This window comes from Pyxicephalus adspersus, chromosome 2 (genome assembly GCF_032062135.1).
Source record: "Pyxicephalus adspersus chromosome 2, UCB_Pads_2.0, whole genome shotgun sequence".
Taxonomy (NCBI): Eukaryota; Metazoa; Chordata; class Amphibia; order Anura; family Pyxicephalidae; genus Pyxicephalus; species Pyxicephalus adspersus.
Genome location: NC_092859.1, coordinates 59,844,679 through 59,869,504, shown reverse-complemented (window position 1 = coordinate 59,869,504; position 24,826 = coordinate 59,844,679). Strand labels below are relative to the sequence as shown.

The 24,826-nt window shown below is 40.5% G+C and overlaps 1 protein-coding gene across 1 annotated transcript in view; it reads left to right on the top strand.

Annotated features, from left to right (window-relative positions):
• The window catches only part of PDLIM4 (PDZ and LIM domain 4), a 181,194-nt gene extending 163,299 nt beyond the window's left edge, over positions 1-17,895 (top strand). The window contains exons 6-7 of the mRNA XM_072400844.1: positions 14,503-14,623; positions 17,246-17,895. Of these exons, the coding sequence (XP_072256945.1) occupies positions 14,503-14,623; positions 17,246-17,450 (326 nt within the window). The 3' untranslated portion in view covers positions 17,451-17,895. The remainder of the gene's footprint in view (positions 1-14,502; positions 14,624-17,245) is intronic.
• The last annotated feature ends 6,931 nt before the right edge of the window (positions 17,896-24,826 follow it).

Sequence of the window (24,826 nt, the reverse complement as noted above, 5' to 3'; positions counted from 1 at the left end):
TCTTTTTGTACTCAAATACATCATTAAATGCTTTCACCACATATAACTGCAGAAGTGAACTGAGAATATATTTTTCTTTTTGTACTGAAATAGGCTACGAAACGCTTGCAGCACAAATAACTGCAACAGTGAACTGCGTATATATTTTTCTGGATATATAAATTGCTGGAATGACATCTGTATAATGTCAATTTGGATCCCCAAATAATCTTTCCCTGCACTTGTAAATCGCTTTTCTAGCACTGTCCCTAGCACCTTCTGACATCTCTCCCTGCAGTAAGATGCTGTGAAATGATTCCTCCCTATCCTTTCCCTGCACTTATAAATCGTTTTTTGAGTTTTTCCTATCCTATTAGGTTTTTCCTATCACTCTCCCTAGCACCTGCACACGTCTCTCCCTGTACTCAGAATGCTGTAAAGTGTCTTAATCCAAGATGGCTGAGGCTATTTATAGGGCTGTGACATCACAGGGCTGGCTGGCTGCTGATTGGCTGCATGCATGGCATTATGGGTCATCCCGCCTTCCCAGAGTTCCTTGCCCCATGTCCTCACACGTGTAGCCGCCATTTTAGAAAAAATTGTGATTCGTTACCATGAATCGCGAGGAAATTTGGATTTATTGTGAATCGAAATTTTCCTGAAATTCGGTTCGAATTCCACTTTGTCAGCTTCAATTCGCTCATCTCTAAGGTTAAACCTCTCATCAAACCTGGACAATTCAAAATAAACACATGTTGAAAAAAATCATAAGTAGATGGTCAGTCAAATAAATGAATGCATATCCTGCTGATCTTCTACATGATTTCTAAAGTAGTCTTCTGTCTATATACATGCACTATTTTATTTAATTTAGCAGTGACAGGATCACTGGGTATTATTTTATTGAAAGCTGCAGATTTATAAAATAACTTTTTATAAAGTGTAAATACCAGCTAATAAGCTAATACATGATGTTAATCCTATATATGCTTTGACTGAGCAATAGAGAGCCTCAATAGGAAAAAGGAAGAAGCATCTCAACTTTTGACAGCTTCCCATATAACTTAGGTTGTCTCTCCTTTACTATTTATAATTTGTTCTGGAAGGATATTGAGTTTCATTTAAAAATGCATGGTGTTTTCTGTCACTCCTCCTGACAGCATACAGCTGGGTTAGTTCTGCTCCTTGATCTCCATCTCCATTTATACTTTGGTTATAGTCACACAAAAGAAACTTAATGATATTTACAGGACAATCACTCTTCACAATGCAATCTGCTTTCCAGATATTTAAAAAAATGTGAACAATGGTCAGTTGGTCACAAGCCTGATCCCAGGAAAACAAAAGGTGTAGATAAAAAAGTATTTTGTTGGTTTGAGGCAAAAGCCTTGTATATAGTATACTTTATGATTCTTTCTTATATATCAAAATATATATATATATCAAAATATATCAAAAAGTGCACATCTACAGATCAAGCTTTCACAGAATAAATGCTGGAAAATAACATGTCCACAGCTTTTGTTTCAATCAGTTTTATTGAGTTTTCAGAAAACAAATAACAGATAAACATAACAAAAGGAATCAGATATACAACACATACATTGTATCAAACCTAACAGTGTAGGCTTCGTATGAACAGACATATAGTACCAGAAAGCTGCATATACCCAAAAAAAATTATGACAAAACAAACATAACAATCCTAAAGGGATGATATAGCACTTATTAAACCTGTACAAAAACAGCTACATATCCGCTAGCGGAAGCGTATGGCACAGTGTGGAAACCAATATTCTTAAACAACAGTGAAAATAAAAAAAGAGACAGACACAGATAACAAATCAGCCCAGGGGAGAAGGGGGGATGGGAGGGAGGAGGGGAATGCCGATCGATACAAAAAATAAAAAAATATATATATTAACCCTCTATGCCGGGGTTGTGTTCCAGCCTAAAAGCCTGGAAACTAAATAAAATATGTATGGAATCGAGGAGAGTCTTTAAACCAGTCCCAAATGGACCAGGTAATTCTAAATTCTTCCAATCTATCATCATCCTCTGCGACTAACATCTCCATATGGCGGATTTTTTCAAGTTCGGAGACCCAATTGGCTATAGAAGGAGCAGCAGATTGCTTCCACAATCTCGGAATAGTGGCCCTTGCTGCCGTAAGAAAATGACATAGGACCCCACCTTTGATGGTTTTGAGCGATTCCGGAACCAAGGATAAAGGAGCTATTTCGGGAGTATTGGTTATGGTGGACCCAGTGCTGTCATTATACACCTGGATAATCTTGTCCCAATAGCCAACTTATGCGTCAGGGTAAATGATTTTTCCCAATCATCCGCAGTTATGAGTCCAGTCATTTCCCTCTCCCAATATCTAGTGTATATAGGTGCAGAGGGCTCAGAGTCCTGAGCAATTAGCTCGTACAACCTGGACACAACATGAGATGGGCGGTCAGGCGAGCCAACCAACTGCTCAAAAACCGTTAAATTTCTATATAGGAATGATAAGTCAGTAAATGAAGCTACAAATGATGTCAGTTGCCTGTATGAGAGCCAAGAAAGCAACTTGCTCCTGTGTGGGAGATCCAGGGAGGTCAGTGGGGGAACCCGTCCATTATGTAATATACTCCTAAGATGACGGCTGTCCGAGGCGGACCAAGATAAAAATGTGGAGGTACGCATCGCCGGGGGGAATGCTGGATTATCAAATAGCGGTGTCATGGGTCCTGGATCCGTCGACAATTTGCCCGCTCTGAGAAGGATATCCCAATTACATAATAAATAAAATGTAAGTGGGAGTATAGGGTGGGCTGGCTGTATCAACGACCAGTCCACCCATGGCAGGGACCGGAGGATAACTGGAGATAAGCAATCCTCCAGGTGTACCCATTCCTTCATCTCCCTGTTGTGAAACCAGTCTATCAAACGCACCAAAACCGATGCCCTATAATAGGAAATAACATCCGGGGCACCTGCACCTCCTCTATTTTTGGCCTTGGACAGGGTACTAAATGTCAGTCTAGGGCGTTTCTGTTGCCATATAAATTTTAAAAACAACCTATGAATTTTACGAAGATATGCGGTTGGCAAGGATATAGGGACCGATTGAAAAAGATATAGCAGTCTGGGGATTATATCCATCTTAAGAGTGTTTATACGGGCGAACCAGGAGAGAGGCAAGGAATCATATATCTGAAGGTCAGATTGAAGTTTACTGTACATTGAGGAATAATTAAGAGAGAACAATTTGGAGGGATCCGATGAAACCAATATACCCAGGTATTTAATGGCATCAGAGCAGATCCAGGAAAGGCAGATTAGAACGCATAACTGACATTTGAGTAGAGTCCAAGGTAATAGTAAGAATTTCAGATTTGGAACAATTGACCTTGAAATTACTATGTGTACCAAATTCATCAAGTTCCCTCAGAATGGAAGGTATCAAGATATGAGGGGATGTTATATATATCAAGAGGTCATCCGCATATAAAGAAATTTTATATTGTGTATCACCCACCTGGATCCCTTTTACATCTGGATTGTGGCGCAAGGCCACAGCCAAATGTTCCATAATTAGGGCGTAAAGTAAAGGGGAGAGAGGGCACCCCTGCCTCATGCCATTCTTGATTTGAAAAGAATCGGAGAGAGTGCCATTGACCCGCACCCAAGCTCTGGGTGAAGAGTACAAAGCTGCGATTCTAGAAACCATGCAGGGGCCAAGGCCCACCTGGTGTAACCCCGAGTACATAAATTGCCAACTAACCCTGTCAAAGGCTTTTTCAGCGTCTATTGACAGTAAGCACGCAGGTATGCCTGAGGATTTAGCAAATTGGGTCAGCAGGAGAGTCTTAATAGTATTATCCCTGGCTTCCCTTCCATAAATAAACCCTGTTTGATCCTTATGGATCAAAGATGGCATATGTGGGGACAACCTATTGGCAATCAACTTGGAAAAAATTTTTGCATCCACATTATTCAATGATATAGGTCTATAATTAGAGCAAACCGTATGGTCTTTGCCAGGCTTGGGAAGAACCGTAATATGCGCCTCTTGTAAACTTTGTGGTGGAAACGGCGTATCGGCAGAAACAGAAGAAAACACTTTGGTCATGAAGGGGACAAGATTAGAAGCGTGAAGCTTGTAGAACCGTGGGGTAAATCAATCCGGACCCGGGCTTTTTCCGGTCAGGGTGGCCTGTAGGGCAGCAGATACCTCCTCCTCCATAAAAGGGCATTCCAATTGAGAAATCACCTCAGAATTTAAAGTTGGAAGGGCTGTTTTAGTTAAATATTCCTGAAGAGAGGAAGGAGTAGCTGGAGCAGGACGTAGTTGATAAAGCTCTGCATACTATTTATAAAAAGTTTGCAGAATCTCTTTGGGGATAGATGTCAACCTGCCGTCAGGAGCGTGTATGGACGGGATATACGTGGTGGATGTGCGCGGATGAAGACCCCTCGCCAATAACCTGCCACATTTATCCCCATATTGGTAGATCAATTTACAGAAACGATCCCTGTGGCGTTGGTGAGCCAAGTCGTACAATTTCAAGAGATGGGTTCTAGCAGCAGTCAATTCTAAAAATACAGCAGGGGCCATGCTTTGTTTATGCAGGCGTTCCAGAGAGCGAATTTTATTGGAGATACAAGCTATATCCTGTGCCCTGATCTTTTTAAGCCTAGTGCCTTGTTGTATTAGAACCCCTCAAACAACCGCTTTCCAAAGGTCCCAAAGCACTGCCCAAGAGAGCAGCCGGCCTATGTGGGGAAGTGTCTGAGCGCGGCAGGGGAAGCCACACAAGCAATCAGAAACAAACATATGGTTCCCGCCCGGGGGAACCCGCAAAACCGTAAATAATATATAAAGTAAGAACAAACTCTTAGCATTTGCCCAATATACTAAACAATGAGAGACAACATCCCGGGTCCCATAATAGGGCCAACTGAGAGGCGAGAGCAGTATAGCTCGTGCACCCCCCAGTGGGCCCTAGATATAATCAACCATAGAATCTAAAGGGCATTCAAGAATAGCAATCTAACTAACAGCAAAATCTGCAGCAATAAACATTAGAGAAATAACGCTCAGCATAGCTACCAGTACATGGAAAGTCCCACCGTGAAGGAAAGACGTCTTACACAAGATCGGATGTAGTCCGGTTATGTTTGGCAGCATAGGCAAGGCTCCAAAGCATATATCAAAAGACACTGACATAGAAGAAGCAGTTCACTAATTTCCTGCCAAAAATAGTCGGAGGAAACAGAAATACAACAGGCCAGGACCCATAATAGGGCCAACTGGGGAGGCGACAGCAACACAGCTCGCGCACCCCCCAGTGGACCCTAGACAAAGTTAAACACAGGATCTAGGATCTAGAGGGCATTCAAGAAAAGCAAACCAACTAACAACAGGATCTGCAGCAATAAACATTAGATAAATAACGCTCAACATAGCTACCAGTACATGAAAAGTCCCAACGTGGAGGAGAAACATCTTGCACAAAGTCAGATGTAGTCCGAGGATGCTTAGCAGCACAGGAACGTAAAACTCCAAACAAAGGCAAACTGTTCTTTCGGCCAGGCACTGCAGGTAATAAAACGGATGGAGTATAGAGGTAGTCCAGTGGCGTTTAATAGCCTAAGAAACACAAAAAGGTTTAGGATGAAAGGTAGAAATGCCAAGAACAATGGTAAAGGTATCCTGAGATCCAATAAAAATTTTGGCGATGCTGATTTAGTTGGCTAGGTTGTGGAAGGAGGAGTGGAAGAAAGATGACCCGCTGAGGTGCTTGGAGATCTATCAGGCGGAGGTCGTGAAGTAGCTTGCGAAGGCGCTGGTTTGCTGGTGAGGAGCAAAGTCGCCGTGGACCATTCAGATAATATGATGTCGGAAAGACGCAGATCCTGTACAATGTGAGGCAGGTCAGATGGCTCACGAAGAACAAGGGCTCTGCCTCCAGATCTGATGATGAGATGGAAGGGAAATCCCCATCTATATGGGATGTTCTGTTCACGAAGAGCTGTCAAAAGCGGTTTAAGAGCCCTGCGAAGATCCAAGGTATGTTTAGAGAGATCAGGCAGCAGTTGTATCTGAGCCCCGGCATATTCAATATTTGGAAATTCTCTGGCTTTTTTCATGATACCTTCATTGGTTCTGTAAAAATAAAACCGACAGATAACATCTCTAGGGTGTTGCGGATTTATGCTGCGCGGGCCCAGGGTTCTATGTATCCGATCTATCTCTCTATCAACATCAGATGGGACAGAGAGAAGCTTAGCAAATATAGAGTAGGCAGCCGCGGGCAATTCTGAATTCGGTATGGTTTCAGGTAGACCCCGTATACGAATATTATTCCGCCTGCGGTTTTCAGCGTCATCATGCAACAGATACAACATATTAATTTGCGTCTCATGGCGTTCCAAAATAGCTGCATGGGAAACTACTTGTGAAGAAAGATCAGCACATTGGGTTTGTAGAGCTGTGGTGGCATTAGTAACTTGTTGAACGGACTCACGTATGGCGTGGAACTCTGCCTTGCAGCCCACTTCCAGGCGCCCAATACTGTGTTCTAGACCTTGCTTGGTGGGTAAGGCACCTAAGTGGGCTTTCCGGTCCCACTCCTCTTCGGTATCTGTGTTAGCCGGGCTATGGCTTAAAGAAGCCTCTAAAGAGTGCATCATGCAGGGGCTAAGAGTGGGAGAGTCAGGGTGTACCTCTTGTACTCTGGACCTGGTGCTGATGAGTCTTGCTGCAGTCCGGGCTTTGGTGGAGAGCACCGCGCCGACGGTGCCTGCTTGTCGGATGCCGTCGAAAATCGAGCCCCCGGCTTTGGGGCCTTGTCGCGGTCCCCGCGGCCTCCCGCGGGGAAGAAGCCTGAGATTCCTCCAGTGGAGGGATCGCCCCCTCCGGGGCGTCCCTTCTCTACCCCCTTCGATTTTGGGCCCATTAGAGCTGGAAAAAAGGCGCAGGATCGCTTACACAAACAGAAACCCCCAGGCGGGATACGGAGCTAGGAGAGCAGCGTCCTACTCCGCCGCCATCAGGCCACGATGTCCACAGCTTTTAAAAAAAGCTGTATGGAGAGAATGAATATTTTTTGCAGGATTTTAAACTTTCACAGAAACTTTGGCGTTTGATAGTGGGACTGACAGCTCATTCTTTTTTGATTTTGCGGCTCTCTCAATTCAAACCCTTAGGCAGGCTATCTAGTAAGAAAGAGAGGCCAATCTTCACCTAGAGAAGGTATATCCCACATTTTAAAAAGGAAAGGCAAGGTATTTTCCACTTAGGATCCTCTGGATTAGTGTCTAGATGGAAACTTTAAGCAAATCCATACCACAATAGGTCTGGTTGTTGCCCAGCAGTAGTATTAGGATTGGTGTCACATTGTTGAGGTGGGCAGATAAACAGTACCTGTAAGCTGCCCAGTTGCTATTTGGAAGAAGGTATACAAAGAATCAAAGGGTGCAAGTTGCCAAGTTAAGGTATAGCCATCAGTAGCTCTTTGTTACATTCAGCCCTCCCACATAATTTTTATTAATTTATTAAGAGGGAAGAGATTACCTGTCAAGAAATTTGTTGACTCTCAGTAAAGGGAACCTAAAAATCCTAGGCCCCTAGTCAGATAGTCTAAAAAGAACCGTTCACAGGTGTATCCATCCAGATGTGGAAGCTAGAAACAAGATTGTTCAAATTTCAGGATGACACCCTGGGTGATTCCAGTCAGGTAACATGGTTACCGCATAGAGTTTTTGTCAGGCTCTCTGAGATCTTGGTACATTCAGACAACAGTTCCAAGAGATTCATAGAAGTGCAATGCGCTTCTACCTTATGTGCACAGAATGGGGCAAGCAGATGTGTTGCTTTCATTAGGAGAGCAAGAAAGAGGGCTCTATTCCAAAATTTTCATATTAAAAAGACCTCTGATGGGTTTAGATAATTTTTGGACCTGAAGGATTTAAATTCCTTTGTTCACACTAAGAGATTTTGTATGCTAATATTGCAGATGACTTTGTCAGTCGTTTGTCTGGCTCATTGGATGATTTCAATAAATCTAGCAGAAGCTTACAAGCTCAATTGTCTCAATTGTGAAATGGCACCATACTTCTTGTTTGCTATTTTTCAAACACCTCCAGTTCACCTGTCTACCTTTCAGTCTTTCCACAGCTCCATGGATGTTTAATCAAATGCTTCTCACAGTGATAACTGGTGCAGTTAGTGCTGTGGTTCAGGGAGTCACCCTATGTCACTGCATGAACAATGTTCTTTTGCTGACAATATCAAAAACCAAATTGGAGAGTCACAAGAAGATAATTCTGCAAACTCTGACTGTGGTAAACTATCAGAAGAGTCATATATGACAAATGCAGGGAATAGATATTTGAGGATAATACTCATTACGGTGAAATCTAGAACACCTTTGCTTTCCTACAAAGTGGCACAAATGATGGTGTGGGCTCAAGGAATTTTAGAAAGTTAGACACGGCCAGCAAAGGAATTACTATTATTCTTTTTTTTTATAATTATGCAGTATTTATGTAGCGGGGCTATATTACACAGTGCTTTAACTTCTTAGGCATTTCACTAACTGGCCCTCAAAGGAGTTCACAATCCAATGTTCCTACCATGGTCATATATTTTATTACAGTATAAGGTCAGTTTTGGGGGAAAGCCAATTAACCTAACTGCATGGACATGAGGAATTCATGGTATTTCTAAAGCTGGTGACATCTATTTCCATTTGTTAATGCCTAGGGTAGCACATGTTTGAGTTCTAGTTGTGCTTTTTTGACCATTGGGTGTGCTTCTTGTTTAAGTAGAGACTCACTGTACCCTGCTCAGTCTGCCAAGACTTGGGATAGTGGTCCTCCCATTGCAATTTGTCTTGGGAAATAGCTCTGAGGACTAGGATTACAGTCACCTTAGATGCCGGTCTCAAAGGTGGTCCATTCCAATCTGGTAAATTGTGGGCAGTCCTGAGAAGTTTTGAATGCCTTCACTTTGCTCCTGTAATAGCAGGAATCTCCAGTTAAGTGTCAAAAACTGGCCTTTGACCCTTTCATGAAAAAGTGGAATAGCACTGTTCTTGAGAGGCCTACTGAAAATAAGCAAGGATTCAGTGAAAAGCAATAGTAATTATTACCCGTTGGCCGAAATTAAAAAGAAGGTAACTCTAATTATGATGGCTACTTCTTTTATTCTTTCTTACCAGGACTAACTTTTCCAGGGCCGGTAGCAGCATTTTATCCCTGACTCCCTGGGACTAAACGCCTACTTGTTGAAAGGCAGAGGCTCCTAGTATCTGGCTTTTCTCTGTAATAGCAGACATGCTGCTGGAACAATACCAGTTTTGTCCACCAACCCATGTCCAGGACTCTAAAGCTTTGGCCAGGCACTTAATAATTGTCGCTCAATCTTAGATTGTAAGCAGGGTCCTCCTGTGTCACTGTCTGTATCTGTCTATCTATCTATCTATCTATCTATCTATCTATCTATCTATCTATCTATCTTTTGAAACCCCTATTTATTGTACAGCGCTTTGTAATGCGTTGACGCTATATAAATACTGTTTAATAGTAATAGTAAAAAATTAATAATAATAATGTATAAATGACTAAACAAATGGTTTTAGCACCATCACTTTGCTATTATACAAGGCATCTTTTTTCGTCAAAAAATGTTCTAGTTTTGAAGACCTTGGAGTTGGAAAAATGGATAACATTGTTTAATGAGGGCTTGAGGCATATTTCTAAATTCATGTGTAGCTGTGGCTAATTCATCCCTGCTTTCCATGCTATGAAATGTGCATAAACAAAGCTAATATTAAAGCAAATACATATCATACCGTATAAAGCAAATATTTTCTGTCTCTTGCAATTACACCTCACACAGGAAAGAAATCATTGTAGATTTCTCTTTGTCAGGAAAACACATAATTCCGTTATAACTTTTGCACCTTCCAAAGGTTTTCAAATAAAGGAGTGATATTTTTTGTTTAGATTCCAAGGAGAAACCCAAATTACCAGGTTTACACACAGTGCAGAGGTTCTAGAGCAATTTGATTGCAATGCAGTTATCATGCCATGAATTAATATACCAGGACAGTTACATACATTTTTGTTAGTTTTATCTGAATCTTTTAGTCTCACTGTTCATATTGATTGGCCCTGCATCATAATAATTTTTCTGTCTGGTGACATAACATGTTGTGAACCTGAAAAAGTTAGTTCATACAAACACATGATTGGTCTCGTACAAATCTGTGGGGCATACCATCAGAACTAGTGGAGTAGTTCTGTGTGTGCAATGTAGACGTTGTTTGAGCTATTGATAATGAATTTAGAAGCACAACAGCATTTTATGATTTAAGGTGGTATTTTATTATCTACTATGATGTACCTACCAAGGTTGAAAATATTGGTAATTTTCAGAATATTATAAGGCTCTTTGTTTTTTAGGGGGAATGTATGGTGGGCTTGCATGTTCTTTCAGTTGTTAATATGGTCAGATTTATAAAATGTTACATAGTAAGTCACATTGAAAAAGACATAAGTACATCAAGTTCAACCCCTAGGGAAATAAACATATCCCAGATATAAAACCCCATGGACATAGCTGGTCTAGATAAAGGCTGGTACAACCCTGGTACAATTTGTTCCAAAGGGGAAAAAATCCTTTCTGTTTCTATTAAGGCAATCGGATGTTCCTTGGATCAACAGATTCTGTTATCTTTACTTTAAAGCCTTAATACCCAGGTATATTCTGTGCTTCTAGAAAAGCATCCAGCTTTTTCTTAAAGCAATCAGTAGTAGTTGCTGAAACTACTTCCTATTCACCATTTTCACAGACCTTCTCAACATCACTTCTTTATCCGGAGCTTAAACGTCTTCTCCAGATGCAAAGAGTGCCCTCTTGCCCTTTGTACAATGTTAAAAACAATTATTTCCGGGGGACGTGGCCTGGACGGGCACCTCAATGGACGCGTCAGAGCTGAGCTCTGTTCCAACCTGCATTCATTAACACTGTACCGGGCACCACAGCTGTTTCTATGACCAAGCAACAAAGGCAGAGGGGTACTGCTGCTTCTGGAAGCTAGAGGCACGCTACCCTGTCCTCTCAATCCTTAATAAGATCCTTTTTAGCCCCTGAGTCTGCTGGTGTGACTCAGGGAGCTAAGATAGCGCTGGTCCACTCGGGGCCTCCTCTGGCTGCTGGCTCTTCTCTTCTACCTCCTGACCAGGCTCATACACAGCTGCCTTTCCCGCTGCCGGAACAGGCTCCAGAAGGCTCTCCTGTCTACTTTGAAACAGGGGATTTTGATCCCCTGCTAATCCCGCGGGACTTGCGGTGAGGGGTCTCCCCCAGCTCCTCAGATGATCACGCTTGACAAGCTGCCAGCCCTACATGGCATACACAGACTATTACTAAGGAAGCCTGCTGCACCACTAATGCTAATAGGGATTCTCTACTACTACTCACCCCTCTGCCCCAGCGTAATTATGCTGCTGCCACTATCTTGGGACATGCTGGACACACAGATGGACCCCCTCTATGGGCACCAGGGGTGAGACTCTCACAGGGGGCCCTTTCTGATTGTGTTTTACCTGACTCTCCCACTGGAGTACAAACAGGGTCACTTGCCACCCTTACTCAAATACAAGTGGGTTGTGGGACTTCTTTAAGTGGAACCCCTCCACTGGCCATGATATTGCCCCCCCGGGTTCCTCCCAGCAACCTGCTGATCCTCAGCCCACTCTACCTATTAGTGCTAATTCCTGGCAAGCGTATGTACAGAACCTCCCCACTAAAGATGATTTTCGCCTTCTAGTACAGGAGGTTAAAGCCTTTAGGGAGAAAATTCGCATCCTTTAAACAGACCTCCAGAATCTGGCAGGTAGAGTGGATACAATAGATGATGACTTACAAGGTATGAAAACCCAAGTCTTACAACTTCAAGAACAGGCCTCCTCCCAAGCTATGCAATTAGAGATCTCAAGCTTCAATTGGAGGACCTTAAAAATAGGTTCAGACACAACAAAATATGAGTACGTGGCCTCCCAGAAGCCACTCATCAGGCTGACCTTGCTCCGTCCTCATGCTGATGTTTTACGACCACCAGGTCCCCCCTCAAGACCTCGAGATGTTATCTGTCAGTTGCAGGACTTTCCCTTGAAAGAAGAAATAATGGGGGCAGCCAGAAATATGAGAGCTATTGAGTTTGATGGGGCACAACTAAATTTTCCCTGATGTGCACTTCAACCACTGCTAACAGCTTTACGTGATCGCTCGATTCCCTATCAATCGGGGTACCCCTTCAGTCTTACAGCTCGCTTGGATGGCAGATCTGTTACTCTTAAACACCCTGAGGACCTTCCACCATTCTCTGTGGATCTTGGACTGCCTTGTCCTTCAATATCAGGATGGGACCCACTCCCAGTTCATCAGGCGGTTCCTGAGAGATGACAGGAGGCTCACAAAAGAAAGCACTCCCCTCGCAATGGCTCCTCTCCATTGGCACACAACCCCTTGAGCCCTGAGTCGTCACACACTTAACTGTCTTGAATGCAGCAAGAGGACTCTTATATCCTTTTACTTGATGGGATTCTTTGGTGTTCCTATGATTCCCAAACATGTCCTCTCAAGCTCATTGTTTGGTTGTCTTGATCTTCAGTCATGTTATACTTTGCTTTTCTTTATTTTGCCCGGTCCCGGATAATTCACTTAGATATATGGTTTTGCTTTTGCAGGCTGCGGGGGGGTGACCACAGGTAGAAAGTTATTCTGGCTGTATTTACTCTTTCTCCTAGGTATACTGTCCCTAAAGCTGGACACCACTTGGTGTTGTTCGCCTTCCTCCTATGCCTCCCTTTGGGATTTCCTCCTTGTCCATTCTTGTTTTTGGTCTCTGGTATTTTTTTTGTTTCCAGATAGACCTTTGGACAAGGATGTGATCCCTGACTAGGGTTCTGGGCTACCCCTACCACATGTTTTTATGTCTGTTTTTTTTTTGTATTTTTTTCTGTTTCCCTTTTTTAGTTTTTTTCTGTGTACTGACCTTCTTTCTCCTTCTACTCTATGCCTCTGAAGGATCCTCGGGTTTTTTCATAATCAGTGTATGGTATTCATTATGCATTTTTTTTTTTTACTATTACCCCATGGGTAACCTTTTAATATCTGGAGAATCATTTAGGATAGTGCCCGTAGGAGCTCAATTTGCACTATATATAAAGAAAATGCATACAAGATACTTATGAGGTGGTATTTTATTCCAAATAAACTGCATGCGATTTTTCCTAATGCAAGCAAAATGTGTTGGAGATGTGGTATGGAGATTGGCACTTTGTATCATCTTTTTAGGTCCTGTTCGCTCATAGGTCAACCACAAAAGTCAACAACCTTCTCTCAGAGATTCTGGAAATACCTATATTGCTCAATGTAGTTACTCATGTGCTGGGCCTTCCAATTTCCAATCTCATTAAGTTGAACAGAAAACTGGCATGTCACATACTCACCACAGCCAGGTGTCTTATTGCTAGACATTGGAAATGCACTCACCTCCCGGCTTAATAGACCTATATGCTAAAATAAAAGAAGTCTAACTTATTGAACACCTTACGGCCAGGATTTATGATGGATATGACAAATTCACAGCAATCTGGGCCCCATGGGACTCATATCTGCTATCAGCTGCTAATTTGTTTCAACATGTGACTGCTAATTTTCAGCCAGCCCCTTCCAATGTATCTCCTCCTATTATTCCCTCGGGGGTAACTTCGGGAACTCCCTGTAATTAATTGTCATATATTTACCATCTGTTCTACATTCTTCTAGTATCCTCCCCCTCTTTTTTTTTCTTCCCCCACCTTTCCCTTTCTTCTCTTCTTTCCTTCCTTTGTCTGATTCACCAGGTGGTTATTGAAATGTGCCAGGTGGTGCACTGGGCTTAAAGGGGCTGGGGAGAACACTGGATCAAAGTGCCATATTTAGAAGATCAAATATATCAACTCTATGTATGTGCTTGTTATAATCTCACATTCTTTCAAGAAGATTCTAGTGTTACAGTTCATTATCAAGTATACCCAGTAGAGAAATGTTGCTTTTCTAGAAGCAATACTAATCAAGACCAAAACTGAGAATGCAAAATTCAGAACAATTTATTGACATCTACTGCACCTGAATGAGAAAGAATTACCCATGATTACTTATCAGTACTAAGTATGTTTGGTTAAGTGTTAAACAGTTGTATCATCATGCACTTCATTGCTGGCCAACATATCATGTGAGATTCTAACAACTTAATCAGCTGAATCAGCAAGTTTAAACTCCAAGCTTAGTAAAGTTGGCTTTAAAATGAATTAAGTATTTGTAAAGAATCAATTAATAATGTAATGCAGCAGTTTCCAAGGTGTCTAATTACTCCATAATCAGTTCCATTAACAAAATGTTAAGCCAGTTTAGTGTTTGTGGCAACCTTTATGCTTTAAACATTGATTACATTTTTCTTTTTAATATATTTTCAGGTGAGAAGGTAGAAAGACCTGCCAGCTCAAGAAATGTCAAATCACCAGTGTCCAAACTCAGTAGCCCTCTAAGTGGCTTAGAGATGCTGCCAGAATGCACCAGATGTGGAAATGGAATTGTGTAAGTGATATGAGTTCAATATGTATAAGTATATGCATATATAAGTTTATAGTTTAGTTAGTTTTAGTTTAGATGTTATGTCTAACTATATTTTATTTTGTGATTTTGGTAGATTATTATGAGAGAAATATGAAACTTGCTGCTACTGATTTCTTTTGGTAAATAGGTGGCTTTCGTACCTTCCTTGTAGTGCAGATAAGTAATGTTCAAATTTGCATACTTTTTTGGTTTAGTATTGAAACAAAGTATTGGAACAATTCTAACAGAACAGGTTACTATGTAACCCTTTTGGCAGGTTTCCTAACCACAATAAAAATATGTAAGAAAAACAATGCTTTTCATTGTCTTTGGTAGGAGTGGGTAGAAGGTTTGGGAGGTGTTTGGCACTCTTTTGCCCCTTTTCTGCTCAAATATATTAACATCTTTATGGTTGAGAGATGTTGGAACTGATGTAGGCATCACTGTAAGTGATTTACTCTAAATTCAAGTATAAATTGTTTTTCTTACATATTTATATTGTGTATACATATATTAATTTTGGATTATGTATTAATGTTATAGATCCCCTGAATTTGTCCCGAAGAAGCGGACGCATGTTCATATTTTTTCATGAAATAAAACCTTATTGAAAAATCTTGAAAAGTGGGACAGTGTGCAGACACTGAGTGTTTTTAAGTGTTGGTAGGGGTGAAGTAGAGTTTTACAGGGGCACTGGTGAAAGCTGTTGTGCAGGTATGTAAACATGGGTGGGAGTTTGCACATACACAGTGGTAAGACCTATCACATCATAGCATACTTCACAGATGTGTTGGTGAAAGTGGGGGTAAACATGCAGGCAGGCTACAAATGTATTGTTAGGATGGCAGGCATGGTTGATGCAGAATGGAGTAATGAATGTGTAAATAGCTGTAAGGAAAGGTAAGTGCAAGCACAGAGAGTGGTGGGTGGCCTGGTGGATTATAGGATATTAAGAGGTGTGGGCTTGATAGATGCTGAAAATAAAATATCAGCAGGTGTGGTGGTTGCTGAGAGAAGGGGCAGCAGACATAGTAGGTGGTGAGAGAAATAAAGCTTCAGGCAGGGAGAGTAGTGACAAAAGAAACAGGGTGCAGATACAGTGGATGCTAAAAGAGTGACAAGTGACATGGATGCTGAGAGAAGAAGAGCTGCATGGTGAAGTCTAAAAGAAATGAGGGGACGAGGCAATGGGTGACCAGGGAAACCGGGTTGTGGGATCTCTAGGTAGTGAGGAAAGAAGGGCTGTAGGCTTTAACATACTGTATCTGGTATTAAACAATTTATTTTTGCTTCAAATCAGAATGGATATTCTTCTTTATTCCAGTAGGATATGTTATTGTATGTGGTAAACACTCCCCAAACATTGCATTCTTGCTGGCTGTCTTGCTGCTCACACAGGATGCAGCCCAGAATGATGTTAAAGATGTCTGTGACTGTATAGAGTTATATTACACAGAATGCAGCATTCTATAGTTAGTTTGTGGTTTTTAGAAATCATCATACTAACCAAGTTAATACAGTTGCTCTGAAGTAACATGTTTTGCATTTTGGTGTGCATTTTTAATGGCACCCCAATACACCTTGCAAGCGGACATGTATTGTAGCGAGGCAGTGGGTTGTGGTGCAATGCTGTGTGCATTAATTATTGTGTGTGCAGTTTAATGCAGCTCAGTGAAACAAACTGTCGTGAATAGGCCCTACGTTCACTGTTTAGTGAGTTTGAGTGTGTTAGTGAGTTTATTCACATGATTGGGCTGCTGTTTTGCTATACACATTATTGTGCGTTAACACAGATTGCTCAGTGCAGACAAAGTTTCAGACTACAGTGTCAGCTTTTTTTCTTTCATATTCGAAACTGCCAGCCTCTGCAAGAAAAGTAAAGGTGTTTGTGGCCCAGAAGCTCAGTTGAAACAGATGCTGAGTATGACATTTTATAGTATGTAGTTTATGGAGAATAAAACTGGAGATGTACAGCATTGTACCGGACACCAGTTCATATTTCAGGGCACTTTGCCCACTTTAATGTCTAACATGGGATAAATATAACAAAGAAACACAGTCCAGTAAAGTAACACAAAAAAACCTCCTGGTTAAATTTGAGAAGACTTGAGTCTGCTTTTTCTTGACAGCTTGTTACAGCACAAACCTGCAGGGTTCTTTCTAAACACACACGGACACACTCTACCTAGAGGTAAAGGTCCAGCTGATTTAAATTAATAGGCCAGTTGGGAGAAAAAGATGAATAATCCACTACCCATATTCCTTCCTTATGTGATTCCCAGGAAATGTTTTTTTTTTTTGTTTTGTTTTGTTTTTTTAATCCACGATAAAGATCTATGTATCTTTGCCCCAGAGACATGCTAGCTTCACTTATAGCTGCATACTAAAGACAACATGGAGCCACATATCTCCCATCTACTTTTCTAGCATGACATGACCAGTTTACCAACATCACATTACACAGGACAAGAAGTAGAGAAGGTGATGACACTTTAAAGTGTTTTCACACTTTAAATGATTTTTGTTTCAGGACTGCTTAAGATAAGGCTTTTTATCTGGTAAAAGTGGTGTATTATTATGTGATTTATCTTTTCTGTTATTCAGTGGTACAATAGTCAAGGCTCGAGACAAGCTCTACCATCCAGAATGTTTCATGTGTGATGATTGTGGGCTAAACCTGAAGCAGAGAGGATATTTCTTTATTGAAGAGCAGCTGTACTGTGAGACTCAAGCCAAGGAGAGAGTGAAGCCTCCTGAGGGATATGATGTTGTGGCTGTCTATCCCAACTCCAAAGTTGAACTTTATTAACTAATAAAGATTTTATAATTTGGAAAAGCATATAGTTTCCTACCAAGCAATATTTCCCAGTGCCTACCTGCATGAAACTTGCTAAAATGATTCACATTCCCAAGACAGAGAGAATCCAATGCATATAGACCATACAAGCTTCAGAATATTCATTGTACTTCCTGAATAAATTGCGCCCAGCACAGTACTCATAGCATTCAGGAATGGTTTATAAACATTAACTATCCATATGTTTGCATTGCTGTTGTGCTTAATACTACAATCTACATGTGTGCAATCTACTTTTTATGTTTTGACACCAGCAGAAATCTTCTGTAAATACTAAATATATGGTCACTTCTGCCCTAATAAAAAATATATGTTTGTTTTTAGAAATTAAGGTCTTCAGTATTTTATTTTATTTTTTATTAAAAGTAATAAAAAAAGTGAATAAAGTAATATGAAACTTCTTTTTCATTAAAGTATTAAGAATAGTTTTATAATGATTTCATTGATTAATCTTTCTAACAGTATAGATAAATTGTATATTGGTTGGTTGGCAAGGTAGCAGTATGGTATAAAATAGCCATATGGTGGCAGGAATGGGTAGTACAGCAGCAGGAAAAAGAAGCATAATAAAAGAAATAGGCAGTATGACAGCAGAAATGGATGGTAGGGATGAGTGCAATATTGCCCTAAATAGTTTTCACAAAAATGTGAAATTTAGCATTTTCTTTCCACCTGTTTTCAAGTTTATTGCAAAGCCCCTGAACATGGTATCCTAAATAAATTCTTTGGTATGGTCCAGAAAATATATAGGAATAATATAAATATATACAAATATGATTGAAAAAATAGATAGTTTGCAGTTTTTCTAGAAATAAAAGTTAAAGTGTAGTAAGTGAAGCACACTTTAAAGTAATCTGTATTTGCTTCTCCTCTAAACTGCTTTTCTCACCAGAATTGCTAGAAGTTTTCTAATAAAAAATATGTCCCAAGTGAAAAGAAATGTAAAATTTGAACCCCTGCTGGCTTTAAAATGGCTTTTTACAGCATTCCTGATGGTAAATATAGAGAAGGGAGCTGTGGGAGAATTTATATTAGGAAGAGTGACATTATTCTTTATATTATATAACCAATGACTGTTTTGTACTGAAAGAGCTTTTAGGCCTCATGCACATTCACAGGTATTGTTTTTTTATTATGCCTATTGTTTTATCATACAATTCAGAAAGAATGTTATTTTTATACAAATCAAAGTTGAAATATGGTCAGGAATATTCACTAGTTAACTGCAAAACCCATAAACATTGTTAAAAAAATGTTTAAAAAGAAAGTATTGTTAAAAAACTGCTGTGGGGGTAGTTTAGGAGAGGCAAAGGGACTTGTGGGAACACACTTTCCCCCCACTATAATTTTGCTATACAAAAAAAAAACATGTTTACACAAACACTTCTAACACCCCCCACCCCACTCCATTCCCATTACTCCAGCAATTGATAAATCAGGTGAAATTTACAAAAATCCTCTTAAATTGTGAAAATTCTTTTTGCAGCAAAATCAAGTTTTCAAAAATTGCTTGCCCATCCCTATTGGAGGAGGTAATTATAGGAAAAGCTACCTCACCTCCCAGGACACTGTAGTTGTTAGGAGATGCTCATTCGTCCAGCGAATTCGTGCTGTGCGCCATCGCAGTATAAAACACTGTTTGTTATGTCCAGTGATATAATTTGCAGCAGCCAGGTGAACTAAGATGTAGCCCCTGCTTCCCTTTAGTCGTGCAGCCTGATGTATTTTTTGGCATCCCCAGCAGCCATTGTTAGGCTGTGCACAGCTGAAGGGGATTCTAGAGGCTGATCAGCTCATTAATCTATCCTGCACTGCTATTGGCTGCTGGAACTTTATAGCCTCTCTGCTCCCAGTCACCAGTGCCTGTTGTATCATATAGCTGGGCTAATCTGTGCTTAAGTGTGTTTCATCTGATTTACTGTTGCTGACCCTGCCTGTTTCTGAACTTGCGAGTTTATTCTGCCTGGGCCCACCTTTGCCTGTGACCCCGACTATGCTTGTGTATTGCCCTTGTGTACTTCGTTTGGTGGACTGATATTCTGTGTATGATCTCTGCTATGTATTCTGGACTTGTCTCTGTTGGAATCTTGGTACTGCTTTATCTGTGGGCTCCTGGCTTGCTGCCAGCCCATCCCCAGATACCATCCCTTGCGTAGTAAGTCTTGGGGGGCAACCGAGTGCTGGGAGATGCAACCAGTCTCCCAAGGCTGAGCGGGGGTTTACTAAAGGTGTTGGATTCCCCCCAATGTGTGTGGTGTGTGGTGAGAACTGGTGCTGATCAGGGCCTTACAGTAGTCTTCTGGGACCAATCCTCCAAAAGCTGCCAACCACCAAACTTTTGACTTTTCTGCATGAAATTGTTTCATGTAATATTCTTGATTGGTCTTTTCCTGACGTTCTTTGTGGTATGTGCTACATTATTATGCTAGTGCTGGACTGTTGATAGATTGGTAGATCTGGCAGCTTCCAATGCCAGCAATCAATTTCTAGTACAGTATCCAATGAATGGGGAGTCATTAGTCAAAGTCATTAGTAGTATATCTGATCACTAATCATATTAGTAGTCAGGAAGGTGGGGATCTCCTATAAATGCCTTACCACCATAATTTATCCTTATATCACTGGTAAATAAATCTGGTCCTGATATAAGCAGGACTACTGGCAGGTTAGTCAACAAAAACAGAATATGATAGAGGTGGTTGGAGGGCAGCTAAAGTTTCCACAATGTCGTAAGAAGGTCCCAGGCAAAAGAAAAGTTACCACACTAGAAGAAGGAAATAGAGTAATGGAATGAAGTAAGGGTTATAATTCAATCATTCAACACATGTTCCATTGCTCCCAACAGTTAATTTAAGCTTACTTTTACCTCTATTGGTCTCTTGACATTGTACAAAAGTGACATATCATCCTGGTGTCACGGCTGTAGAAACACACAGCTGTAGTTACATGAGAATCTCTTTCCATATTCTGCAAGCTAAGTTGAGAAGCTATAAGTAAACAAAACCATGTAAAGCTGCAAATTTATATTCTGTGTTATACATCTTTCTCCCACTTCACATTTTGTTATGCATGACATCACAGAACATACTACTCTGGCCAAGAATCCATGTAAAAATAAAGTTGTTTTATTGAAGGAATATACAGCGGATTAGAGAAAGTGGGGTAAAAGGCATTTGCACAGACTTTTGAGTGTCTCAGACATCTGTATTTTACTGTCTAATTAGAGGTCTCCTTGGGATTGGAGCAATGGGTGTTAGTGCTATAGCTAAGTATAGAAAAGGAGATTAGAACCTCAGCTGTCAAACATACAGGGGCTCTCAGCAGGAACACACTGTAATGTACCCCATGTTTGTGTTATAGTGGGAATATTGCAGGCCACACAAAATATGCCCTGGGGGCATCATTAAGTGAAGGTATTGGTCTTCAAGTGACTCCTACCAAGAGTGTCATTGTTGTTAAAATACCAATCTTCAACAAACTAAATGTTATTCAATTAGAGTTTCATATATAATCATGAGCTAAAGGCTGCATTAGAGTGGCTTCCCTCAGTAAATTAAATTATTTTATATTAATCTAGAAAGCATGTGTAAAATGGTTCACAAAATGTCAGTAGATAAATTAACCAATAAAAATCGATTAGAAAATCATCTTTTCCCAGGCTGCTTTACTTTACAAAATATTTTATTACAGAAAATACATAGGAGTCATCATTAGCATTGCTTTTATTGCTAAACATTAACTAGCTTAAAATGTAAGCCTTTCATAGAATATCTATAGATAGCAGCAGCAGCAGATCATAAATCAGCATTTGTAGCATCAAATGTAGTTTGGGATTGAGAAGACTCTAAAATCTCTGTACATAGGGTGCACTACACCACTGGACATATTTTAGTACCGCTGAGGATACAGCACGGCCTGATCCATGATACCATTACTAAATTGTAGGAATGCTTTTTTTTTCAAGGGCCATTCATTTGCCATCACGAGTTCAAGCAATTTGTCATTCAGACTTCTTTTTTTTTGTTTTGATTTAGTAATTCTTCATGAAGCCAATAGGCAGAATATATTTCCAATAAAATTAAGAAATTTCAGCACATATGTCACTGCAGACAAACCTTTGGAGTAGACTAATACTAGACATATATATTGGCATTGCAAGTAAGTGGTCAGCTAAGACAGAGGATGACTTTCTGCAATCTATTTTAGGGACGCAGGTTGCAATCTGACATCTGCATAGGGGCTTGAGGTCATTTATTTAGTTCATTTATTGAAAACAATTAGACTGTTCAAGATTGTTTTTTCACTAATTATCTATAAAGATGTTATCTATCATGCTCATTCCTAGTCTAAAGCTCACACAAACAATCATGTCTTATAAGCTACCCTGGAAAAAGGCAGAAAGAAAGATGCACCACATTTTATTTGCCACATTTAAATTGATAAAAACAGTCAATATGTTTCCAGGGGCTTTAATAGTCTCCTTTCCTAGGGCTGTAATGAATAAAATACTGAAGATGGGCTTTTTATACATATGCTAGACCAATTTGAGTCTTTGCAGCTTGTTACATGGACTGATTTGCTTGATGTTACATGGACTGATCATATGATAGGACCAAGATTGCTGATGGAATTGGGCTTTCTTAAAATTTTAGCATTTCTTTGATTTCCAAAATAAGTGACATGGCATAGGCAGAGTTAAGCTGTTAAAAAAAATATAACTTTTTGTCCTTGATTGACTATTTCAAGTTTTGATGACCTCAGATATTCAAATTAGTTATCTTATGATACTGAGGTAAATGATTCTGATGAAGGTAAAAAACAAATCTATATATTGATACAACCAATGCATACATAGGGCTACTGCAATCCTCCATACCATTACAACAGTTTATACTGGTAAATGTCAGTGATACAAATGTTGCCTAATATATCCACTGTGGTCCTTACAGCATCCAATACCACCAGTTATATATTATAGTTTTATACTCATCAGAGTAATCATGGTGCCCAACTCCACCACCAGATCTCAGAGAGACTGCCTAAAATGCTCTGGATGTTGGAGGTGGATGAAGGAGAGTTGATAATCAAGGAAGAAACAGTATGCATGTGAGACCATACTGGGCCTGTGTAGGTCACAGGAAGATTATTCTACCTAAGATATCCTTTGGTGTATTAAAGTATCTTTATGATCTCTTTAAAATATATTGAAAGTCAATTTTTTTTTCTCTTTGGGTAAGGTATATTAAAACCCCGGCCATGTTTTTTTCTTGTTTTTTTACCGGTGTAGGCAGAACAGAAAGTGCATGGAAATATCTCTAAAGTTAAACAGAGCATCATTAAGGTGGTTGTAATCCATTGAAAATGTCCCCATTAAAATATATACCCATTATAACTGTTCTGGTGGCAATTTAAAATTAAGGAGTTCCCCAATTTCATTCCCAGAGATAATAGGCAACAGGAGAATTAGAGAAATAGAGAATCCCCCAGTTACAACACAGACAGCAAAAATAACTGACAGGGGATCTTCCCTACAACTAAAACAGAATAACATATTTAAAGCACAAAAAAGACTTGTGGCCCAGTCCTGGGTCAGAGAAGGGAATGTAGGTTTTTTTGTAGTTGTACATCAATCAAACTTAATTCAAAATCTAAGAAAAATTGTATGATGAAATCATTTATTGAACATATTGTTCTAAGAACACATTTATTGAACACATAGTTCTAAATAAACTCTTGACAATCTCCTAATTGAGCTTTTAAGTAGATCGGTCCAGCATCAAGTATGTCCATGCAGACAAATAACCAAAGGATATCATGAGAGTGGTTGAATTCTTTAGGAAAATCCTGGTGTGCGTTTCACACACCGTTTCACAGGGGGATATAGAAAACTTAGAAATTTAAGCCAGCTAGGTGAAAAATATGTATATGTGAAAAAGTAGGTCCAATTACAAATTACAATTACAAAAGTGATTATTTTTTGTATGTTATGTTTACTAGTGTTGGTCGAACAGCTCACTATTCAATTTGACCGCTATTCAATTGAATTTATACAATCTATAAAATACATTTAAAAAGACATGTCAAGACTCCCCCAGCTCTGCACAACACTACAAGTAAAAAAAAATTAAGGAATGGTTTTTTTATGGATGTTGGAGACATGAATGGATGAACGAGAATCCCACTGTCCCTACAGTAGCGGTGGGCCCTGAGACGGAGTGTGAATGGCATTGTTACTCCTCCTGTTCTTACTGCTGCCGCCTGCCCAGTACCCAGCTCTAGATGCCAGACTGGACTCAAGCTCAACAGGGTATTCTTTCCCCGCTGATTCCGCCAAGCCCGTTCCCTTTCATGTGGTTTTGCTACATAGTAGGTAGGGACAGATTGGAATCTCGTTTATCCATTCATGTCTCCGATAGCTACAGCTTCTACACTGTCCATATAGGTGATGGTCTCAACCTCTAATGCCATCCTTGCTCCATCTCAGGGGCCACCGCCTCCTCCTCATGCTGTTACTGCTGCCGCCTGCCCAGTACCCGGCTCTAGATGCCAGTTACCAATGCTGTCCATGCTTTTTCTCAGAGCCCACCGCCTCCCCTTCCAGCTGTTCCTGCTGCACGCCCCAGGCTTGAGCAATATCAGCCATCAGGATGCAGGTATACTTTCGATAAGCCATCTAATTCGAGTGGGTGGCATCTTTAACCCTTGAAGCGGAAGTGGAAGTGCATGTCAATCACATCAAGTTAGTGCAAATCTGCCAGACTGACGCTATAGAAATTCCTTTCTATGATGTCCCACCGCACATTAGTAATTGGGTACTCTAGCACTTCACCAGCTTTGAATCCAACAGGCATGACCATGTTCCATATCACCAGACATTCAGGGCTCAGCACCTCGGTGAGCCAAAAAAACAGGTGGTCCAGGTTGGTCTTGTACATTTCCAGTGATTGCTCATGATACCTAATAACATCCCATATACACAACTTGATAATGACAATGTCGGGCTGAGGTCCCTGCTTGAAGTCACCCAGCACTCTCTACGTACTCCGAAGAGATACGGGTCAGGAAATAGAACCATACAAGGTGGTGGTCAGTTCTGTAATGACGCACTTCGCGGTAAGTTATGCCATTGTGCATTTCACCCAGAGATCCCCCAACGTGTCGTTTGCAAATGACATCTCACCCTGCCCTTTGAGCTGGTTCTCAGTCTGAAACTCATCATTCTGCAGTATTTTCACAAGATCTTTGTTGATGGATCTTTGAATGGAGTCTCCCAGGGCGGCCACATACTTGATGTGGAGAAGTCTTCAGACGTCTGCTGAGCTGAATAC